The sequence below is a fragment of the Sinocyclocheilus anshuiensis genome, unplaced genomic scaffold (assembly GCF_001515605.1).
Source record: "Sinocyclocheilus anshuiensis isolate Anshui unplaced genomic scaffold, SAMN03320099.WGS_v1.1 scaffold1075, whole genome shotgun sequence".
In the NCBI taxonomy this organism is placed as follows: domain Eukaryota; kingdom Metazoa; phylum Chordata; class Actinopteri; order Cypriniformes; family Cyprinidae; genus Sinocyclocheilus; species Sinocyclocheilus anshuiensis.
The window spans coordinates 1,926,856-1,949,508 of record NW_015544163.1 but is presented as its reverse complement, the minus strand read 5'-3'; the positions used below and the strand labels follow the sequence as shown (position 1 = coordinate 1,949,508).

Genomic DNA, 22,653 nt, shown 5'->3' with positions numbered 1-22,653 from the left:
ACTTGCTCACCAGTGGATGCTCTGCAGTGAATGGGTGCCGTCAGAATGAGAGTCCAAACAGCTGATAAAAACATCACAATAATCCACCAGGAATCCACACCGGTCCATCAACATCTTGCTTTTGGCTAAAATATGAGTCCTTTATCCATATTGCTTTCTCCTGTGAAAAAGTCGTCCTGTCTGAAGGACATCTGAAGCACATGATCAAGCACAGTTTACAAGTGAAAACGGTTCAGAATTGTTCTAAGCAAATATGTGGGTGGATTCTGATGTGAGTGGGCAACAGGAGATGGACCTTTTCACTGGAGAGAGCAGTATTATGGATAAAGGACTCATATTTTAGCCAGAAGCAATGGTTTGAAGATAAAAATGTCTTAATGATGGGTTTGTTTCTTACAAACTCACAGCCTTTCACTTCACAAGACATTAACTGATGGACTGGAGTGGTGTGGATTACTTGTGGATTATTGTGATGTTTTTATCAGCTGTTTGGACTCTCATTCTGACGGCACCCATTCACTGCAGAGGATCCATTGCTGAGCAAGTGATGTAATGATAAATTTCTCCAAATCTGTTCTGATGAAGAAACAAACTCATCTACATCTTGGAGGGCCTGGGGGGGCAATTTTTCTCTTCTCTCAATCAAAAAGGTTTATTCTTATGTTAACCTCACACATAATGGTAAGACTCTCTTCACTGAAGACACAGAACAGCTTACGCTGTTTACAGGGTGATGCGGAGGAGACGAATTGTTGAATAAAGTCGTTTTTTTTTTTCTTTTGCGCACAAAAAGTATTCTCGTAGCTTCGTATAATTGCGGTTGAATCACTGATGTCAAATGAATTATTTTACAGATCCCCTTGCTACGTTTCTGGACTTGGGAACATTTCAGTTGCGTTGCTGTCTATGGAGGGTCAGACAGCTCTCAGATTCCATCAAAAATATCTTAATTTGTGTTCCGAAGATGAACGAAGGTCTTACGGGTTTGAAACGACATGAGGGTGAGTAATTAATGACAGAATTTTATTTTTTTGGGTGAACTAACCCTTTAAGCTGCTGTACGAGTTTACATTAAACTGCCCCTGTTTCATAATGAGCATTTATTTCATTCACCTCATGTTGGCAAAAATGGTTTGCACTACAATCTTCCTTACCTCAGCATTATGCTGTGTAATTTCTGTTGCTTTGTCCTCACGTCAATGTGATGCAATAGCGCTTCACATTCTGTGCTCACTCTAGTGGACAACTACCGCCACAGCAACTTCAACACATATGGACACTCACTCACTGCTAATTAGAAGTGTTGAAACAACTATTTTCACTTTAATAGTCTGATTTTTACATTGCCTACAGAACACGAGAGGGGAGTTTGCACATGCAAACGTTGTGGTTGGTTGCCAGGTCATTTGAATGCGCTTGTTATGGTGATCTGTGTAGTTTTTACAGCTCATGATCTGTAGTTTAATACTTTTAAACATCAGAGATTTTGTCACATTTTTAAACAAGCCACCTGTCAGAATAACAAATCATGCTCAGGGATTGAGCAATATTCACATCCTCTGCATGTTTTAATGGGCTTGCTACATTTATGACGACCCCTGTGATCTCCCACCTGCCTCAGAAAACACACCTGCTAAATATACAGCTGACTTGAGCATCGTTCAGCACTTACCTGCGGTTAAAATCTAAATCTGATGGCGATAACATCTTGTGTCTATTTTTGGAGGTGGGAACAAAGAGTGACCATGATATTTAACAGGGACTAGACAGTTCTTTCAGAAGAGATCCGAGTCTATTAACCCCGACGACCCAACTCCAAAAAAAAACACACAGCTTGGTTAATAACACTTTATTGCAGTTTTGTCGCTCCCACAGAACTGTTCTGTTTGCACTATGTTCACTGTTGACTACCATACATCATAACTAGGATTCCAAAAAAGCCTAAAACTTATAAAAATGCAGCTTTCTGAGGTAACATCTATCTAGATATCTAGATTAATGTGATTATTTCCACACAAACCCCCAACCATTACATAAGACCTGGCTATTAGTTGTGGAATTTTAAATATACTATTAAAAATGAAGGTTCTGTATTGGCATCGAAGGTTCCGTTAAGAACCTTTAACATCCATGGAACCGTTCAAATGCACAAAAGGTTATTTTTGTGGAAAAAGATTATTAAAATGTTGTTCTAAAAAAAGAACAGTTTAGTTAAAGGAATAGTTCAGCCAAAAATGAAAATTAGCTGAAAATTTACTCACCCTCATGCCAAGATGTAGATGAAATAGTTTCTTCATCAGAACAGATTTGGAGAAATATAGCATTACATCACTTGCTCAGCAATGGATCCTCTGCAGTGAATGGATGCCGTCAGAATGAGAGTCCAAACAGCTGATAAAAACATCACAATAATCCACAAGTAATCCACACCACTCCAGTCCTTCAATTAATGAAAAAGCGAAAAGTTGCATGTATGTAAGAAACAAATACATCATTAATACATTTTTAACTTCAAACCATTGCTTCTGGCTAAAAAATGAGTCCTCTATCCATAATATTGCTTTATCCACCGAAAAAGTTGCCTTGTCTGAATCAGGAGAGAAATATTCACAGATCAAGCACCGTTTACAAGACAAAACAGTTCTAAACAAATATATCAGTTCATTTTGATTTGAGAAGGCAACAGGGGATGGACTTTTTCACCGGAGGAAGCGTTATTATGGACTCGTATTTTGGCCAGAAGCAACAGTTTAAAGTTAAAATGTCTAAATAATTTATTTGTTTCTTACAAACACACAGCTTTCACTTCATAAGACATTAACTGATGGACTGGAGTGGTGTGGTGTGGATTACTTGTGGATTATTGTGATGTTTTTATCAGCTGTTTGGACTCTCATTCTGACGGCACCCATTCACTGAATATACTGCTCGATTTCTCCAAATCTGTTCAGATGAGGAAACAAACTCATCTACATATTTTCAAAACTTACCCGTTTTCATTATTGGGTGAACTATTCCATTCCAAATAGATCTATCACATTGCTGTGAAAACCTCCTTTCAGAACCTTTATTTTTAAGAGTGTAGATCGTTTTTATTGTGGTATACAAAGTGGATAAGTGGAAATGTGAAAAAACAAACCCATGTGTATCATAACATGCAGTATAAAAATGCTAGTAGCTTATCAGTCTGAAGAGAGAGAAATAATCATCCATAGTTACTACTAACCTATAAAATGGAACTACCAACCCAAAAGACAGTGGAAAAACGCACAACTGGGGAACTGATTCAATAAGTTTAAAACATGACAATTGCATCACTGTTCACATTCAAGGCAGCTGAAACCCATTTTCAGTCTCAGGATATTTTATTTTTGCTATTTTTTACATTTTTTAAGTGCGTGTCAGCCATTTTTGTCTTTCCATGCATACACATTTTTCCCTCCAAAACTGCAGACAGTTTATAAAAGTAGTGCGGAAAGAGAGGAGAGTTATTTTGGCGCGCTCTCCTCGCATTCACAAGAAACTCCGCCTCAAGAATTCACAAGAACCTCCCTCCACCCCGTCCCAGAATCCCCCGCCCTCAAACATCCCCACACACAACCTCTTCACGCAAAAAAAAAGTCCCGTGAGATCCGTCTCCATTGACTCTTAACGGACCCGCGGCAGGAACAGGATTAGCTCCACTGCTCCTCCTCGGTTTGTTCGCTCCACCATTCCTCCTTTCTTTCTCTCGTCCTCCTCCTCGGTCTCCCTCCCACCTGGTTTTCTTCTCTCAGTTTCGCCGGTAGCGGTTCTTGGGCTTTTCCCCACAGCCGGTGGCCTCGCAGGAGGACAGGGTCGGGTTCTTGCCGGAGTTGATGCTGCCGAGCAGAGAGGGCAGTTCGTGGGTGATGGCGCGCTCGATCTTCTCCAGTAGACAACCGCCCATGTAGGAGCATTGGGCCGACAGTTGCTTGAAGCTGCTCACTGGGTTAATCCCGAAGAAGTCGCGGTAAGCGTCTCGGTTGGGCAGGTCGAACTTGCTGACATTGGTTTTGGCCAGGATGGATTTAAAAATGTAGAACTTGTCGGGATCGTCCACGATCTCCTTGGAGACCAGTTCGGGGTCGCTGAAGAAGCTCATCTTCTCCTTGAAGGTCTGCACGTAGCGGTCCACCAGGAGGGCGTGAATGCGAACGCGGATGCCATGCTGGCGGATGAAGGCGATTTTGTTCTCCAGACGGTTCTCGATCACTTGGTTCAGGTCCTCCAGCAAGGATATTTCCTCACGTTTGAAGAGGTCGCGGCTGGTGTCCGGTGCATAGTCATAGGGCCAGAAGGAGCTGACGTAGACGCGCGGGGGCTCGGTCACGTTAATGAGGGGCGCCAGGCTCCAGAAGAGGGCGCCGTAGACGCGCATGAGGTCCTGGGTCGCCAAGCTGTCGGCCTTATTGAGGATGATACGGATCTGGGACTCCCGACCTTTCAGCTGCCGGAAGAGCATCTCCAATTCGAGACCGACATCCAGCTTGGTGGGATCAAAAACCACGAAAATGAGGTCGGCGCGATCGATAAACCACTGGCACACGTCGTTGAATGGGTAACCTTGAAGTGGGAGAAGAAATATAAATAAATAATTATTATTCATAAATTGAGATGTTAAATATAGGATATCTGGAGGGTTTTTAAAAACGTAACTTTTTAAGACTTTTTTAAGGCCTTCAAATTAATACTGTATATTCATTCATATTAAACCTACACAACTGCAAAACAAGTAATGTATCTCATATTCCCCTATTTTTTATATATATATATATATATATACATTTTATTTTAGTAAACATTTTATTTTATTTCATGTTACAAAAAATGTTTTTCTTTATTATGTTTTATTTATATATATATTTATATACCTGAACTAGTCAAATCTATATACTGAATATGTTCAATAATGTTTCCCTTCCTGTAAAATATGGTTTATTGTGTAAGCAACATGCCATAATAACCAGAAAAAGATTGTATAAATAACTCTGAACTTAAAAAGAACATAAAAGAGCCTGAAATACACCGGGACTCTTATATTGAAATGTCTATGTGTCAGTACTTCCAGCTGCTCATTTGAACGGAACAGATGATGATGAAAAAAATATGCACTAAACATTGTCATAATTCATAAACAGTAGATCATAAACAATCATAAATAGTCATAAATGCATGCAATTATTGACTGACAACTGCTCTGAAACTGTGAACCTGTAGAACATGCAACACTTGAAATCAGTTTAATGAAATCAGTTTAATTAATCAGTTTAATGATCAGCTTTTAAACTGAAGACCTCTTAAAATGGTAATAAAGACTGCACCATTTAACATATCTAAGACTTTTTATGACCTTCAATTTGGGGTTTTAAGGACCCATACGAACCATGAAATTACAGAAATCAATGGCGATGATGGAGAAGTTTGTACCTCTCTCCTGCTGTTTGCGGTTCTCAATGATTCCAGGCGTGTCCACGAATGTGACCCTCTCCAGGAGCTTGTGGGGCATCTCGATGCCAACCAGCTTCTCCAAAAAGTTCTGGCCGAACTTCTCCAGCGGGGAGAAGGAGCGAGAGCTGTCGGCAGCCATGACGATGCCCTCCACGGTGCGGATCTTCTCGCCGTGCATGATGACGGTAAACTCTGAGGTAGTGGGCTCAGCACCTGGATGAACAGAACATGATGCACATTTGTAATAAAATACTTTAATAACCACTTGACAAGCAGCGCAGACGACAGTTTACCCGTGTATAGCTGGTAAGGAGTGTCCTGCAAACCCAACAGATAGTTGACCATGGAGGACTTGCCCACGCTCCAGGGTCCGAGGAACAGCACCATGGGTTTGGAGGTGATTTCTCCATCTGTTTGAGAGAGAGAGAGAGAGAGAGAGAGTTGGAGAACAATGGCGTTTACTATTAAAAAATTTGAAACTAAGGGCAAGAACCACAATTCAAGATCTACCATGAATGAAAAAGCCCCTTTTCTCTTTTATAAAGCAAATGGAAATCATAATAGTAATACACTTTCAAAAATAAAGGTCCTTAATAGGCATTGATGGTTCCATGAAGAACCTCAAGCACCCATAGAACCTTTTCTTTCCACAAAAGATTCTTTATAGTGCAAAAAGATTCTTAAGATTTTTCAAATGTTCTTCACACTTGAACATGGTTTACTTAAGAACTGTTCACTGAAAGGTTCTTTGAGGAACCAAAAATGTCTTTCTATGGCATCACTGCAAAACCTCCTTTTAGAACCTTTATTTTTATGAGTGTATGAATTTAAATATTCAATAATGAATTGGTCATTATTGAAAACTTTGTCTCCATCTGTCAGAGGGAAAATTATGTTTTTTACTGGTGCTTGTTGCTTATACTTATTGCTGATTAACTGGGTTTCATCGTTCAGTACCATCACACTGGGGTGCACATTTGCGGAAGAGCCAGCAGAAACAGCTATCATAATGAGTGATGAATGTGCCATGCAGCATCGTTAAGTGTCGACATTAGTGCGAGTAAATCAGAATCATTAAGAAACCCAAAACAAGTCTTTAAATTGTTGTGTGAATGCATGTAGATTCTCTTCTTTATATGGTCATTTTTTTGTTGAACCCTGTACATTTCATCAAAACCATTCTAGATAAGGAAAAATACGTTTTACAATGAATCTAACTTGGATTTCTTGAATTGTATCTAATGAATGCCTATTTAAGAGCTCAGGTGAAGGAATGAAGGCCGTTTCACTCACTTCAACTTTTCTGTGCCAGAGGACAGACTAAGAGTTCTTTAGGACAAGAAACTAATTTGGGTTTAATTAATTGCAGAGAATGTCATTTCTATGAAGTACTCCAGAACAGGGCAGACACAATCACTCAAGGCCCCTCCAGCTCTACAGCGGCGTAGAGGTCGAGGAGCTCGGTTAGCAGCTCAGAAGATGTAGGTTTTCTGAACCCAGTCACAATAAAGATAACCTAAATGCCACCATCAAACCTTCAGACACAGCATGAGACTCTACACTTTTAAAAATAAAGGTTCTTTATTGATGGCATTGATGGAACCTTTCAAATGCACAAAAGGTTCTTGAGATGATTAAAATGTTCTTCGCACTAAGAAAAAATGGTTCTTTTAACAGCTGGAAGGTTCTTTGGGGAACCTAAAATGGTTCTTCTGTCGCATCGAAAATCCCCTTTTGGAACCTTTATTTTTAAGAGTGTTGGATCTTTATTGCAATTATTACAAGTCAATTTTGATATAAGTATCCAATCGTATGACAAGTAACTCGCCCATATGGTCATGCAAGGCCTGCACATGCAACCAACACTGATACGTCAATGAACTTTAGCCAGAGTAGATGCTATATATTTAATATGATGCAAATAAAATCAAGGCTATGAGGTACGGAACGAAAGTACAGACCATTCAATATGTGCTGTCTTTAGGTTTTGTCTAATTTGCACGACTTGTGTTTTGTCGGCTGAATAATTAAAACCCACATACATATTAAACAGATTGTACTTCTATCCCTTGCAGGCTCTTTTTTTTTTTGCATCAAATTAGACATTGTCATCTACTAGACACGTCATAACACCAGTCAAATTTTTGGGGTGGGTAAGATTTTTTTTTTTTTTATGTTTTTGAAACTCTTATGCTTACCAAGGCTGCATTTATGTGATCAAAAATCCAATAGAAACAGCAATATTGTGAAATATTATTACAATTTCAAATAACTGTTTTCTATTTGAATATATTGTAAAATGTAATTTATTCCTGTGATGCAAAGCTGAATTTTCAGCATCATTACTCCAGTCACATGATCCTTCAGAAATCATTCTAATATGCTGATTTGCTGCTCAGGAAACATTTATTTTTATCAATGTAGAAAACAATTGAGCTACTTAATATTTTTTGTGGAAACCATGATGCATTTTGTATTTGAGGCTTGTCTTATAATCAGAATGTTCAAAAGAACAGCAACATTTATTAAAAACAGAAATCTTTTTTAACATTATAAATGTCTTTACTGTAACTTTTAATCAGTTTAATGCATCCTTACTGAATAAAACTATTAATTTATTTAAAAACAAAAATCTTATTGACCCCAAACGTTTGTAACAGATACATCATGATTAATTGCCAAGCACTGTTTATTGCACACACCATTCTATAACACTTGTGCAACCCACATTTCGCAGTCTTTATACAATGAACACAGTCGTATATCTCACAATAGGCACAATCAAATTATCCTCATAAACGAAGACTTCGGTTAGCGTTCAGAATTAATTTAATTAGACAATTTGATTAGTTGGATTAAGAAAAATAGCTGAACCAAATCTAGACTTTCACCCAAATCTGCTGGTTGAACTGTTGCACGTGCCACTGGATGATTTGAAGCACCAAATTCGTCTGTTAGTTTTATATTCTCCAATAGAGTTTTGCTCTTTGCAATGGCTGACTGTCGACTGAGCAATGCTACACGCTGACATATAATGGCACTTTGTAATTAGTGCTCATTCAGTGCTGATGGTAATTGGGCAGATGAGCGCTAGCTGGTGGGGATCAGAGACGCAGGCAGTGCCATGCAGGGAAGCGCCCCGTCATACCCACCTGTGGCAGAATCCCCCAGTGTGCGTCCAGGATAGGCTGTTTAGTGACGGGTGATGTCGGGGGAGGAGAAAGGGATGAAAATGACAAGTGTGAGGAAAAGTGAAGAGAGAAGAAGGAGAAAGAGAATGTGAAGGGGCCAAAGAGAGAAGCTGAGGAGGAGGACAGAAAGGGACACTTTTCCTGTGAAGCGGGAGACAGTATGTGATGAGCTGAAATGTGTGTGGATGAAGATTGATGCTCGTCCAGATGCAATGATTTCTAGAAGAGATTGAACCCACACTGCAGCAAATCCTATTCTTATAAATAAATGTCAAAAAATTAATAATTTAAATGAATATTTTGTCTTGTTTTACACAAAAATGTATCATATTTGTATGTAAATGTAATGGGTTAATCTCGGAAAACCTTATAAATAAAGGTAAATTAATATGTTTATCTTGTTTTAAACACAGAAATAAATACATTTGTGAAACCTGCCAAGAACACATTGAAAATATTTCACCCAAAATGACGTTAAAAGGTAAAAAGTAATATTTTACATACACATTATTATATTTTTATATATTGTATGTAATACATTATCACTGCTATGTAAAAAAATTAAAAAAAATCTTTATTTTCATGTGAAGATTACATATATATATAATAATTTTTCATTTATATGAAGTATTTATACAACTGTAAAAAAGATTTTTCAAAGTCAATCAAAACAAAGATTACGCATTTTATAAAATAAAAATTGAAAATACATTTTTAGTTTTTTTACTTCCAAATTTTACATTTAATTTGTTCCTTCACATTCCTTTATAATTGTGTGTAAAATTTACTAGCAAAAACTGTTTCTACACCACATTTTTTAAATGTAGTATTTATTCATGAAAAAATATGTAATAATATGTTTTTACAGTTTTACAGTAATGGGAATGAGATATTTTACACAACAGTAATGGACATTGTTCATCACAGAACAAAGCAAAAATAACTACATAAATAATTAACCCCATAACTGTCACCGTCCCACCTGTGGGACGCTTGGCGCTTTTTTGTTGTTGTTGTCCTTTTTCTCTATCTAATCTTTTAGTAATAATCATAAATTATATATCATTTGAAAGCTTAGAAGCCCAAGATTAATCCTGTGAAAACCATTTTGAAATCGGACATTGCGTTACCATGGAAATGGTACTTTAAAATCTTTTGGCGGTCTCCTCCCCCTTAGTTGGAGTTTGGATGGCACCCGGTGGCTGTTTGTGGTATAACGCCCTAAATACAATCTCACAGGAACCTCAGTTTTTTTCATATCAACTTCAAATTTGGAACATAACTTATTTACACATAAGACGTTAATTTTATACCAATTTTAGAGTAAAACCTGTTATGTACAATATTTATTATAAATAAAATAAAATAAAATGAGTATAGCGCATTTTCTTTACAGTAAATTTAAACTTCTATAACTTTTTGATACTTTAATTTTTTTGAAAAAATTCAACTTTTGCAACAATCTGCTGATTTTCTTCTTTAAAAAGAGACCAACCTTAGGTCTGTATTCCAAAGTGTTCATAAATTACAACAATTTAAGTTTGGATAGTGCACCTGCATGCCTATTTAAAAAAAAAAAATGTAGATTTTATGGTGAAATATGATCTGAACATCTTCTAAGATTCAACCTAATTATATTTTTAACGAGATAAATGTGCATAACAGATAAATTAAAGTAAAAATAAATAAATTCCTCACTAAATTGTTGTAATCTATAAAAGCATAAATATACCAAATTTAGCATAAATCCCACTAAATACTGTATATTCATTTATGGCTGTCAAATGGTGGAAAACCCATGCTTGTGCCCAGAAGCCCCTGCACGACAGTATGTACTCATATTGAACTAATGTTTCTTGTGATCTGATGGTTTAAGACACATTTTCTTCCTTTGATCCCACTGGCACTCAGATGATATTTGATAGCTTGTTTCAGCTTCTTTCTACTTCCTCACAAGTGTAAAGGTCAGTTTTGCGTTATTGTGGTGAGTGTAGGGGTTAAATACCATGCTGAACCACAAGGGGGCAAGCTGGATCCCAGTGTTCAGTCAGAGGTTAGCAGGACACTCAACACTGTGAAAGTCACCCTTCAGAGGACACAACCTACATACACCCAACAGCTCTACAATAATAACTCGCCCTTGTTCATCTAAAACCTCATTTAGATCACACTCAAACTAAGGGAATAGGTCAATCTGGTGAACTGGTTAAAAAAAGGCGTTACAAAATAACGTTTCTGGGCTGATGTTTTCACCTACAAAAATGTTGTGTGTGTAAATAAATAAATTCCAAAGATTGCATTGGTCTAAAAATAGACTCTTTTGGTGAAAATTATATAAAACTATAAAATCTAAATAAATTCATTTTGTTTATACATTTTGTCGTAATTACTTGGGATATTTTCTTAAAGTTTTAAGAAAGATTGCTGACAGTCAAGAAGTCAAAAGCTCATCCAGAAGCATAATAAAATACAAACGAAATTATGTTTTTACATTGTGTCTTTGTCCATTTAAATATGCAAATTATGCACATTTCATAATTCATTTTATTAAATGTCCATACACATGCAGATTATGAGCAAATCAAAATAACTATTGGGTGTTTTAATGTTATGACCAACAAAAATGTATAAATAAATAAATAAATAAATGACAACTAATAGTAAGAGATATATATATATATATATTAGGAAAAATCCAAAATTAAAGGTCTAAAATGGCATTTTTTCTAAAAAAAAAAAAATTATAAATAAAAAAAATTATATAAAATCTGAATTTTGTCACTTATTATTTGGGATATTTTCTAAAAGTTTGAAGTTGTAAAATATTGTTGAAAGTCAAAAGTTAAATGCATCTAAAAGCGTAATATAACTGAACCAAAATAATGTTTTTGTATTGTGTAATTTAAATGTTTAAATATTTTAAATTATGCACAATTCGTAATACATTTGATTAAATATGCAGATTATGAAAATGTCACACACAAAAAAAACTATTGGGTTTTAATATTATCGCCAACAACAACAACAAAAAGTGTACTGTTATAAATAAATAAATTAATTAATAAAGTCTGATAACTAACAGTAACATTACGCAAAAATCCAAAATTAAAGGTCTAATAATGTCACTTTTTTTAAAAACATGGCCTAACTTATTTAGTGAAAGTGCTATAAGTGTTAGTTATAAGTGTAAATGTTTATCAATTCTGCCACTTATTATTTCGGATATTGTTTTTTGATAAGTCGTAAAGTATTGCTGAAAGTCAGAACGTCAAAAGTTCAGTTCAATCCAAAAGCCCAATTTATGCCGGAAGAACCTCCTCTTTTATAAGGTATTACTGTATAAATAATTAAAAACAGAGGATATTTCATGAGAATTTTGAACAGACTTGTGAGGACTGGAGCACATCGAGGTCTTATATAAAGCGAGGGCTGTTGAGAAACTCCTGATTGCTTTCAGATGGAGGCTTCGTTCCTCTGGCAGTAATAAGAAAGCCTTGTGTTTTCTATTTGAATGCTCTCTCTCTCTCTTTCTTTCTTCCTCTGTTTCTGGCCCCCCTTGGACGAGCACCAGTGCTACAGCTGTGGAATGACGAACCTCTCAAAGAAGCCACGATACTCGGATACACCAACGAAAAGAGCCTTTAGCCTCGATTAATCCTGCAGTTCATTGTCTAGAGGATTTTATTTACCAGCTCTGATGTATCTGGAACTGTGTGAGTGAAATGAAATACTCATAGGAAAGAACCACATTTGCTGTTGCATGTTTAAATAAAGCTGCGAGCAACAATAAATTACTGGGCCGGGAACACAAATAGCGCAAGTTTAGGACAGGTAATTCAAAATCATTGATAAATGATTTCATTAGTATTTTAATTAAAGACATTGAAATTTGACACAGCAGCCTTATAGGTTCTTCCTTATGAATATGATGATGGCAGCTTGAATGCACAGTGGGATGGTTTGGATGATGGAGATGAATAACCGATCAACATTCATATAACGCTAAACTACACACAAAAAATATTTTTTGCCTAAATTTAAGATTTATGTATTTGCATATAAAATTTCCATCGATTTAGATTAGACAGTTTTGACAAACTAATAAACTTAATGTGATGCATATTTGTCAGGCATACATATACGAAACGAGTAAGAATTCTGGATTTTATTTATGAATTATCATAAATAATGCAATAATCTCATACATTTTAACTAATTGAATATTGCTTGTTCCACAGCTATAGACATTTTCAGCCATGTTCACACTAAATTTAATTTTACAGTGAATAGATTTATGCTGATTCAAAACAGTATTATTTTAGTATCACTGAAATACTATTATAGTTTTTATTAATATTTTGAATTCGTTTTTATTTTCAGTTTTCATTTTAGTTAAGGTTTTAGTATGTGTGTGTGTGTGTTGTAATGTTTATTAGTTTTTGATAATTTTTAGTATGTCTATATATGAAGAGTTTGGTTCTAAAACACTATAAATCCTGTGATTCTGTGATTAGTAGTAAATCTCCATCCCGTGCTTTCAGATGGAGCGCATTTACTACACAGAGCCGTAGTTCACTGACAAGCTACGCAAAATCGTGTTCATAATCGAAGGCGGTTCATCTGCGATTATGAACGTGATATTGCGTAGCTTGTCAGTTACTGTCTAGAGTGCGTGGAATGGTGCGCTGTAATTGGTTGAGCGGATATATCGCATTCTGCAGAGAAGGGAGACTGGCGTTTGTCGCGGTTTGGAAAGAAAGGGACAAAACATGACAGAATAACTCGGCGCATATCGCATTTTGCGTAAAATTAAAAATGGACTTTTCAATACCGACCAGATACAATACTGATTTTGACGGGAACTCAATAAAAAAAAAAAGGCATTTATTGCGTTTTGGAACCAAACTCTTCATATCTTATTAATAATAGCCATATTTGCATGTTCATACTTTTATATGAATACATTTAAATTTTTTAATTTTTACATACATGAATAAATTTAATTTATTAATTTATTTTGACGTTTTTATTTTGATATTTTCAGTTCTCATTTTAATTTAAAAGTTTTACTAATTTGTTGTGTGTTTTTGCCATTTTTAGTTTTTTGTTTATCTATATAGTTTTTATTGATTTTTATTTAAAATATATTTTCAGTTTTTATTTTATTTTCAGCTGAAGTTTTAGTAATTTGTTGTAATTTTTATGTCCTTTTCATTTATTTTAATTTTAGTTAAAGCTGTTTTTGCCATTTTTACTACTTTTTTTTTTTTTCTGATTCTATGCAATTTAAATAAATGCATTTGGAAAAATTAATTATTTAAATAATTTTTTTTTTTTTAAATCATGGCATAGTTTATTATTGAGGATTTGCATCTATTTGATTTCGAGTGCAGAAATCTTAAGAAACCTGTTTCTTACCCGTTACATTTATGTATGACTGACAAATATGCATTGCATCACAGTTTATTAGCTTATGTGAACATTTTATATGCAGTTCAAATACATCTTAAATTGAGAGCTAAATACTTTTTGCGAGTAGACAAACACCAGGCTGACCGTACCTGAGATCTCATGCTGCCTCAGCTCATTGTACTTGTAGGCCTGCTCCATGGGCCTGATGGAGTTGTGGTAGATCTGCCTCAGCCTCTGCAAAGCAGCTGAAAGATGAAACAGAGAACAAACAAAGAGCGAAAGCTGAGTATGACATCCACCACAAGACACAGGGGCAGAGCACAGAGAGGAAAGACTGCAGATGGTGTTGTGGATAAAGTGTTTGGGAAGGAAATGAGAGGAGACGGTAATGTAAACTAACCTAAAAACATCGACGTGCCTTTCTGAGGTAGTAGTTCAGTTTGGAACGGATACTGTGAGTCAGACAAAAACTTTCTCCTGGTAGCTGATGTGACATATGGACTAAATAACCCATTGTTAAACTTTTATGGCAAGTTCAATTCACAAGCAATAATGACTCATCATGGTTTCATGCTTCGCAGCCTACAAGCTGCTCAAAAAGTAGTTTAGCTGAAGGTTTTTGTTTTGTGCCAGATAAATACTGCTGTGATTGTAAAAACAAATTATGTGATTTTGCCTCCACAAACAGAATTAATGTTGCCATAACTTACATAAGCTGACTTGCTGATTATACCATTTTTTTACAGTGTATTTAAATACTATTAGCATATTTATTCATATGTTGATTTCGTTTTGATTTGAAATATTTTCTGTTATAATTTTAATTTAAGATTTAGCAATTTTATGTGATGATGTAATTTTTATCGTCACTTTATATATACACTTCACATATATATATATATATATATATATATATTTCAGTGATTTTTTTTATACTTAAACTTTTTTTTTGTTGTTGTTGCCATGTTTACTATTTTTTAATTTTAGTTTTTTCATCTAATATTTATATTCAATTCAATCAATGAAAAGTATTTTTGATAGCTTTAGTAAACGACAACAAAATTGCCGAAAGGGGTTCGTAAGGAGCTACAGAAAATGTTTTTTTGTTTTTTTTTATGATATCACAGTTATCATAATATCTTACAATATTTTAATATTAATATTAAAATATTGTATTTATTCATAAAATAAAATGGTTGCTTTTTAGCACATTTACAGAATTCGATAACATTACAATTTTATACTTACAAAAATCATAAGACTTCGTATTTATTGTGAATAAATTTGAATGGAAAATGCTTCTTTTCAGGTTTACATAGCTAACATTACTCTAAGAATGGGTATAAATAATATTTGTAATTAATGACAGAATTTTCATTTTTGGGTGAACTAACCCTTTAAGCTGTTTCTTAACAGCATGCTAGTGTGAAATGTTGCTGAACCCAAGTTTAAAGGCAACATTCACCTGCTAGCTTAGAGTAAAAAGCCTGTAAATTGAAATGAAACGATGTGTTTATGTGTGTATCTGTCTAAGGCTTCATGTCCTCACCAGCATAATCTCCTGCTTTCTCATCTGCTGCGAGCCTCAGAGTTTCCTCGATGTGAGATCTGTCTCTCAGGATGGATTCCAGAACGGCTTCCTCCTCTGCAGAGAAACCAAAAGGACACACATTAAAACTTCCTTCGAAGCCTGAGGAAATCTTGCCCAGCGAGCCACGACGACCCATAATTCACTGCAGCAGGTCTTCCTGAGGTCTCTGTGATTAGTATCCTGTGATAAAACAGTCCCTTTAGTCTTTGCCAAGGCGCATTGACAAGCTATCTGTTATTTGTGTGCTTTCTGGATGGATAAACGAGGATTTACAAAGAGTTTTACAGACTTTAAAACACCTTGTAAAAAGTTAATATGGCCAAATGTGCATGGCTGGCCCAGACTGTAGTAATTTGTCTTAGAATATATATAATAATAAATGCACAATGCCTCTTCACACCAAGGACCATAACTATAACAACAAAGATATAGTTTTAAGAATGTAAAAGAATAGCAGAGTTCACAACACAACTATAACGATAACAACACAGAAGAACATTATCGACTGAGTCAACCAATCAGAATCCGGCTAACTTTAAAGAGCTCAAAAATGTAAAGTGGCAGATGACAAAACTGCAGCGCATGCGCATAAAAAAACAGAACATTGTCATTTGTTAGTGTAGAAGCTAATATAGTTATCGTTATAGTCAGTTATCGTTCTTGGTGTGAACGTGCCTTAACAGTATAATCAGTCGCTTTTATTTACAATTTCAGAACCAAATCTATTAACACATTTTTCGTTCAACATTTTTCTGACCAAGCTTCGTTTCACACTGTACACATTTGGTATTGAGATGTGGGTTAAAAACGCAAAAGCCGGTTTCATAACCATGGGTAAAAAGTGGTGCTATACCGTATCAAAATTACAAGTGTGAAATGTTACCCAGGTTTAGAACTACAACAAACCGGGGTTAAGCACAGTGTTAAAATCCCTAATTTGAGCTATCATTCATGTCCGTAACACAAATTTAATAATTCACATGACCAACAGCATTTGTAGCCTAATGCTTTATCTTAGCTGTTATGAATACAGTTATTTGCTGTCGACATTTGTCTAGCACACTTCTAATCAGGGTATTGTTGTACTATTAATGTCAGATTATTGATATTCATGCCACAATCTTCCCCCCTCTGTTCATAGATATGTACCCACAATGCCTCAGGGCGTTCCTGCCAGGCTCCTCTTATCAAGACCGAAGACATAAATGGCGCCTAATGGGAAGACACTGTGCCTCCACATTTATATTTAGCAGCGCTGCCATTCATTACAAGTTCCTCATATATTAACAGCACGACATCTCTTTTGGAGGAAGGAGACGAGAGAACACAATAACATCCATTACGTCTCCTGTTTATAATTACATTTCCATTTTGTTTTGACAATTTGATCAGTCTCATTCTAGAGTATCAATTTTAAAAATGAAATCAAACCATTGTCTGCTGCTCAAGAAACATTTCTTATTATTATCAATGTTGAAAACAGTGGGGCTGCTTCATATTTTTGTGGAAACCGTGACACATTGTTTCAGGATTTGCTGATGAATAGAAAGTTCAAAAGAACTGCAATGCAAAAGTAGCAATGTAAAAGTTTTTAACAATCATCGGTTAGACTCTTATTTTAGAGTATTAAATCTAAAAATAAAACCAGCCAATGGTCAAGTGTAGCCTTGGTTTCATAACACAATGGTGTTGGTGCATACGGGGACTCCCTGGTTTCATAACAAGCTGGAGCTTCAATGATGGACACATGGCTACCAAATGGTTGGATTATATGCTGATAAAAGAGATAACAGACCCTAAATATATCCAGCAGTGGGCAGCTGCCCTTATGCACCCAACAGCACACTGTATCACTTCTGCTTTATACTGTTTTCTATGCAAGTTTACCAGCAGAACAAATAAAGATTTACCTGAGGATGCTACACTCTTAAAAATAAAGGTGCTTCAAAAGGTTCTTCAAGCGATGCCATAGAAGAACCATTTTTGGTTCCAGAAAGAACCATTCAGTCAAAGGTTCTTTAAAGAACCATCTCTTTCTTACCTTTTTATAATTCGAAGAACCTTCTTTCTCCACAAAGAACCTTTTGTGAAACAGAAAGGTTCTTCAGATGTTAAAGGTTCTTTATGGAACCATTTCGACCAAAAGGTTCTTCTACGGCATCGTGAAGCACCTTTATTTTTAAGAGTGTAGTGGTGCCTAAAAATCCTAGTACTGCTATACATTATGTATGGTATATCTTTTGAAGTACCATATTTTATCATATCGTATCTTTTGAAGTTGGAGTATAAGTTGATGTGCTGGCATCAAAATATACTTGCATAAGAAGACATGCTTTTAATTGATCAAAAGTGACAGTAAAGACATTTAGAATGTTACAAAAACGTATATTTCAAATAAATGCTGAACTTCCTATCCATCAAAGAACCATGAAAAAAATATATATCACAGTTTCCACAACAAAACAAAATATTAAGCAGCATAACTGTTTTCAACTGATAACAATCAGAAATGTTTCTTGAGCAGTAAAGCAGCATATCAGAATGATTTCTAAAGGATCATGTGACACTGAAGTGTATTGATGCTGAAAATTCAGCTTTACATAACAGGAATGAATTTTAAAATAAATTCCAATAGAAAGCAGTTATTCCACATTGTAAAAAATATTTCACAATATTACTGTTTTTACTGTATTTTAAATAAATACAGCTTTGGTGAGCATAAGGGACTTAAGAGACAAAAATATAGATAAAAAAACTTCATTCAGCATACAGTGTAGTGCACTTGCTGCTATGCAGTTTGCCTGGAAAGCTCTAGAAGTGAAGTTTGGCTTGTCTGCATGCAGTCCAGCTCATCTGTCATCCCTTCCCACAATCCCACTAGTGGCCCCTACAGCTAAACGACGTAATTATTTTGTTCTCGGGTGTCCATTGGCATTTATTTGCTTATCTGAAACTTGCTTGGGCATCCGTTAGCCTTCCTCGCTGGCTGCTGACAGACAGCTCAGCTCAAGTAATATATGCTTAATCAACCTGCATCAGCACAAACGTAAAAGCCATCTGTGAATGTGGGCCAGCCAGGTTTCTGAAGAGCCTGGCATCTGTTTACATCTTACCTATGTATGTCTATGCTCTATAGAGTTCAACTCAGGCTGATCAAACCAGTCAAGGGTTCACATTGTTCACTGAACTTAACTGCATTGCAGTTGGAATTATAATGCAAAGAAGAAGTCAAATGAACTGAAATTCAAACAAATGTTTAACTGGAAGAGCAAAATTTGTCAAGACAAAACATTTAATTGGTTGAAAAATTATTGTTTAAAAGTTTTAAATCTATCTGTCTATCTATCTGTCTGTCTGTCTGTCTGTCTGTCTATCTATCTATCGATCTATCTGTCTGTCTGTCTGTCTGTCTGTCTGCCTATCTATCTATCAGTCATCTATCTGTCTGTCTGTCTTTCTATCTATCTATCTATCTATCTGTCTGTCTATCCAATGAAAAAAAATCTATAGGTTACCTATAGGTGTCAACGCTAAATTCTTTGCATCTATGGCAAAAAATATTTTAAATCAACAATAAATAAACAAACAAATACATGTTAAAAGAAAATAAATGTTAATAAATAAATAAACGTAAATATGTAAAAAAAAAAAAAGCCATGGTAAAAATCTGTTAAAACATAACAAAAATATTTTAATACATAAACAACAAATAAACAATAAATAAATAAATATCAAAGTTAAAAGCTTATTCATGTTTTTGAAATACGTCTGTTATGCTCACCAAGGCAGCATTTGTTTGATCAAAAATACAGTAAAAAGTAATATTACGATTCAAAATACCTGTTTTTATTTGAATATATTTTAAAACGCTGATTCAAAGCTGAATTTTCAGCATCATTACTCCAGTCTTTCTGATTTGATGCTCAAGAAACATTTCTGATTATTATCAGTGTTGAAAATGTTGTGCCGCTTAAAATTTTTGAACAAACTGTGACATTTTTATTCAGCATTCATTTGATGAACAAAGTCCAAAATAACAGTATTTATTTAAAATAGAAATCTGTAACGTTACTGTCACTTTTGATCAATTTAATGCATCTTTGCTGAATAAACGTATTAATTTCTATTTTAAAAAATCTTTAGCTAAGTTAGCTAACATAAACTGGCTAGGACTAGGTAGAAACCATGTAAAAATGAGTATTCAAAGCGGGTAGCTGAATTTTCTAACAGAGGTGGCTAAACAAAGCAACTTCACATTTTCCACAACTACCCTTTGTGATCTTTTTTTTTTATATTTCATCTTTTGTAGACTTTACAACGACTCGCCGCGGTCAGGCATCTGCCGCGGTGTCTATGGACATCCAATGAGCCTGTCGCCTAGCAACAGAGGCTTTGGAAAAAACACAGCTGTTGCTAGAGCGCATCCCGCCAGAATGCCATCGGACTGCTGTAGACTGCGGCTTATTGGTCAAATTCACACGTGCGCTTTTGTGAGGAAACATGGTTTAGTATCATCTGCTGACCTTACAGGTGTTTAAATGACGGTCGGTTTAGGCTCTCTCGATGTTTATGATTGCATAAACACAGATGGAGATCCTTGACAAGCTGCAGGTGATCGTTTAGACTTCTCACAGTAGGCAATAAATACAAAAATGCATTCATTTTCTAACTAGCAACTTTCATGCAAATGATCTAGTTTTGATCCAGTGGCCCATAGGCGTGTTTTCCTCGGTGGATCACGGTAAAAGCCCCTGATCATGTTGTGCTGGCGGATGCAGGAGGTAAATTGAATTAATGTGAGTGTGATTAGGGAGGTGAGCCTTGAGCCTGTCTGAACCCGCTGGATTTACCGGCAGCGAGGGAGAGCGTACACAACCTTTACAGCGGGCCAAGGGATTTCCAAGTGAACAAAGCTGCTGTGGGATTAAATATACTGCATTACACAGCAGCTAAACTTCACAAAATCAGCAGCTAAACTTCACTTTAAATGATTTTACAGCCCTTACAAAAAAAGTATCATACTAAAGATGGCACTACCATGGTCTTTTGATATAGGCCTATATCAGTACACTTACGATTTTAATATTATATCAAATTACATAAATTAAATCTGGCATAAGATTTTAATTTAAATTAAAACTAAAAAATAAAATGAGTGAATAAATAAATAAACAAACAAACAAACAAACAAATGGCAAAGCATAACTACAAATGTTTTTAATCAATCCATCTATATAAGCCCTTACAAAAAAGTCCAGTACAATGATATTGGTATTATGGTATTAAATGGCAATACCATGGTATTTCAATACATTGTTGTCAGGATTGGACAGTCTTGTGTTTTGCTCCCCATGTGCTCCCCGTGACCCAGTTTCTCCGTCATGTGCCCTTATTTGGTCGTTCCTGTTCCTATCCTTGTTGTCTGTCTAATTAGTCATTCTGTTCACCCCCCCATGGATCCCCTCGCTGCCAAATTCACCGCCCTAGCCCGCAAGGACCTTTCCCTGTTGGAGTATGCGGTTGAGTTCAGCCAGCTCGCCGTTTTCACGGCGTTCGACGCTGCGCTGAACTCACTGTTCTGGATCGGGGCAAATTACTATTGTCCCGTCGACCTCCCAGACACCTCTGGAGAGCGTCTATCCCCGATCCAGAGCACAGCCAGACCCAGAGCCCAGCCCACCATCTCCCCGCTGCGTGGAGCGCAAGCCCGAGCCCACTGCTGACGGCGAGACAGAGCCCGTCGCAACCGACGAGCCATCGCCAAGTAGTGCGACAGAGCTGAGGATCGCCATGGAGCCAGAGCCTGCCTCTAAGCCCCGGACTCCACCTCGGCCCGTCAACCCAGCGGCTCCACCATGGCTCCTAGCTCCCTCCTCTCCGCCGTGGCCCATCAGTCCACTGGCTCCACTGAGCTCCCTCGTCCCTCCAGCTCCGCCTTGGTCTGTCGTCGACCATCCGTCGCCTCGGGACTCCACTCCTCTGACAGCGCCTCGTCACTCTGTCCCTCCGGCTCTGTCAGGCTCCTCCATCCCTTCGGCTCCTCAGTCCTCTGTAGCGCCGGCTCCACCGCAGCCTTCTGGATCCCCGCCTCCGCCTTGGCCCTCCCGATGCCTGGCTCATCGGCTCTCCGTCTCCGCCTCTGCTCTGCCGCAGTTGGTTGGCCCCCTGGAGTCATCAGCCCTTCCTCCTCCATGGCTCCTCCTTCTGTCAGCTCCACCGTGGGTCGCCTTATGGTTGTGGCCTGGGTCCCACCTGGTGCCGCATTCACCAAGTCCCTCCTGTTTCCGCCCTGGCTCCTCCTATTTCCTCCTTGGCTCCTCCCTCCGTTTCTCCCTCATGTGCCCTTATTTGGTCATTCCTGTTCCTCTCCTTGTTGTCCGTCTAATTAGGCATTCTGTTCACCTGTGTTCCTCCCAATTCCCTCATTATCCTGTGTGTTTAGCCCCAGTCTGTTCAGTCTGTGTTTGTTCGGGTCTACCAGTTGCGTACGTGTGTCTTCCTTCCCTTCCAAGTGTGGATTTACCCTGTGTGTTGGATTTAATAAATGGCAGTTTCGTTTATCCACGGCTCCTTCGTTCCTTCCAGCAGCGTATAGCGACATCTGTATGATCATAATATTAATATTGTAATAGAAATATAAAAAATAGCCATAAAACAGTGTGTATGTATGTATATATCTATATATATATGATATATACATACTCTGGGGAAGTCGTGGTCTAATGGTTAGAGAGTCGGACTCGTAACCCAAAGGTTGCGGGTTCGAGTCTCATACCGGCAGGGATTGTAGGTGGGGGGAGTGAATGTACAGCGCTCTCTTCCACCTTCCACGCTTCTCCCTTGAGCAAGCCACCGAACCCCCAACTGCTCCCCGGGCGCCGCAGAAAAAATGGCTGCCCACTGCTCCGGGTGTGTGTTCTCGGTGTGTGTGTGTTCACTGCTGTGTGTGTGCACTTTGGATGGGTTAAATGCAGAGCACTAATTCCAAGT

The 22,653-nt window shown here is 36.9% G+C and overlaps 1 protein-coding gene across 1 annotated transcript in view; it reads right to left on the bottom strand.

Moving 5' to 3' along the window:
- Positions 1-3,346: 3,346 nt before the first annotated feature.
- The window catches only part of LOC107695714 (sarcalumenin-like), a 23,006-nt gene continuing 3,699 nt past the window's right edge, over positions 3,347-22,653 (bottom strand). The window contains exons 2-7 of the mRNA XM_016495740.1: positions 15,622-15,717; positions 14,222-14,317; positions 8,622-8,657; positions 5,763-5,879; positions 5,449-5,682; positions 3,347-4,584 (exon numbers count right to left, since the gene is read on the bottom strand). Of these exons, the coding sequence (XP_016351226.1) occupies positions 3,773-4,584; positions 5,449-5,682; positions 5,763-5,879; positions 8,622-8,657; positions 14,222-14,317; positions 15,622-15,717 (1,391 nt within the window). The 3' untranslated portion in view covers positions 3,347-3,772. The remainder of the gene's footprint in view (positions 4,585-5,448; positions 5,683-5,762; positions 5,880-8,621; positions 8,658-14,221; positions 14,318-15,621; positions 15,718-22,653) is intronic.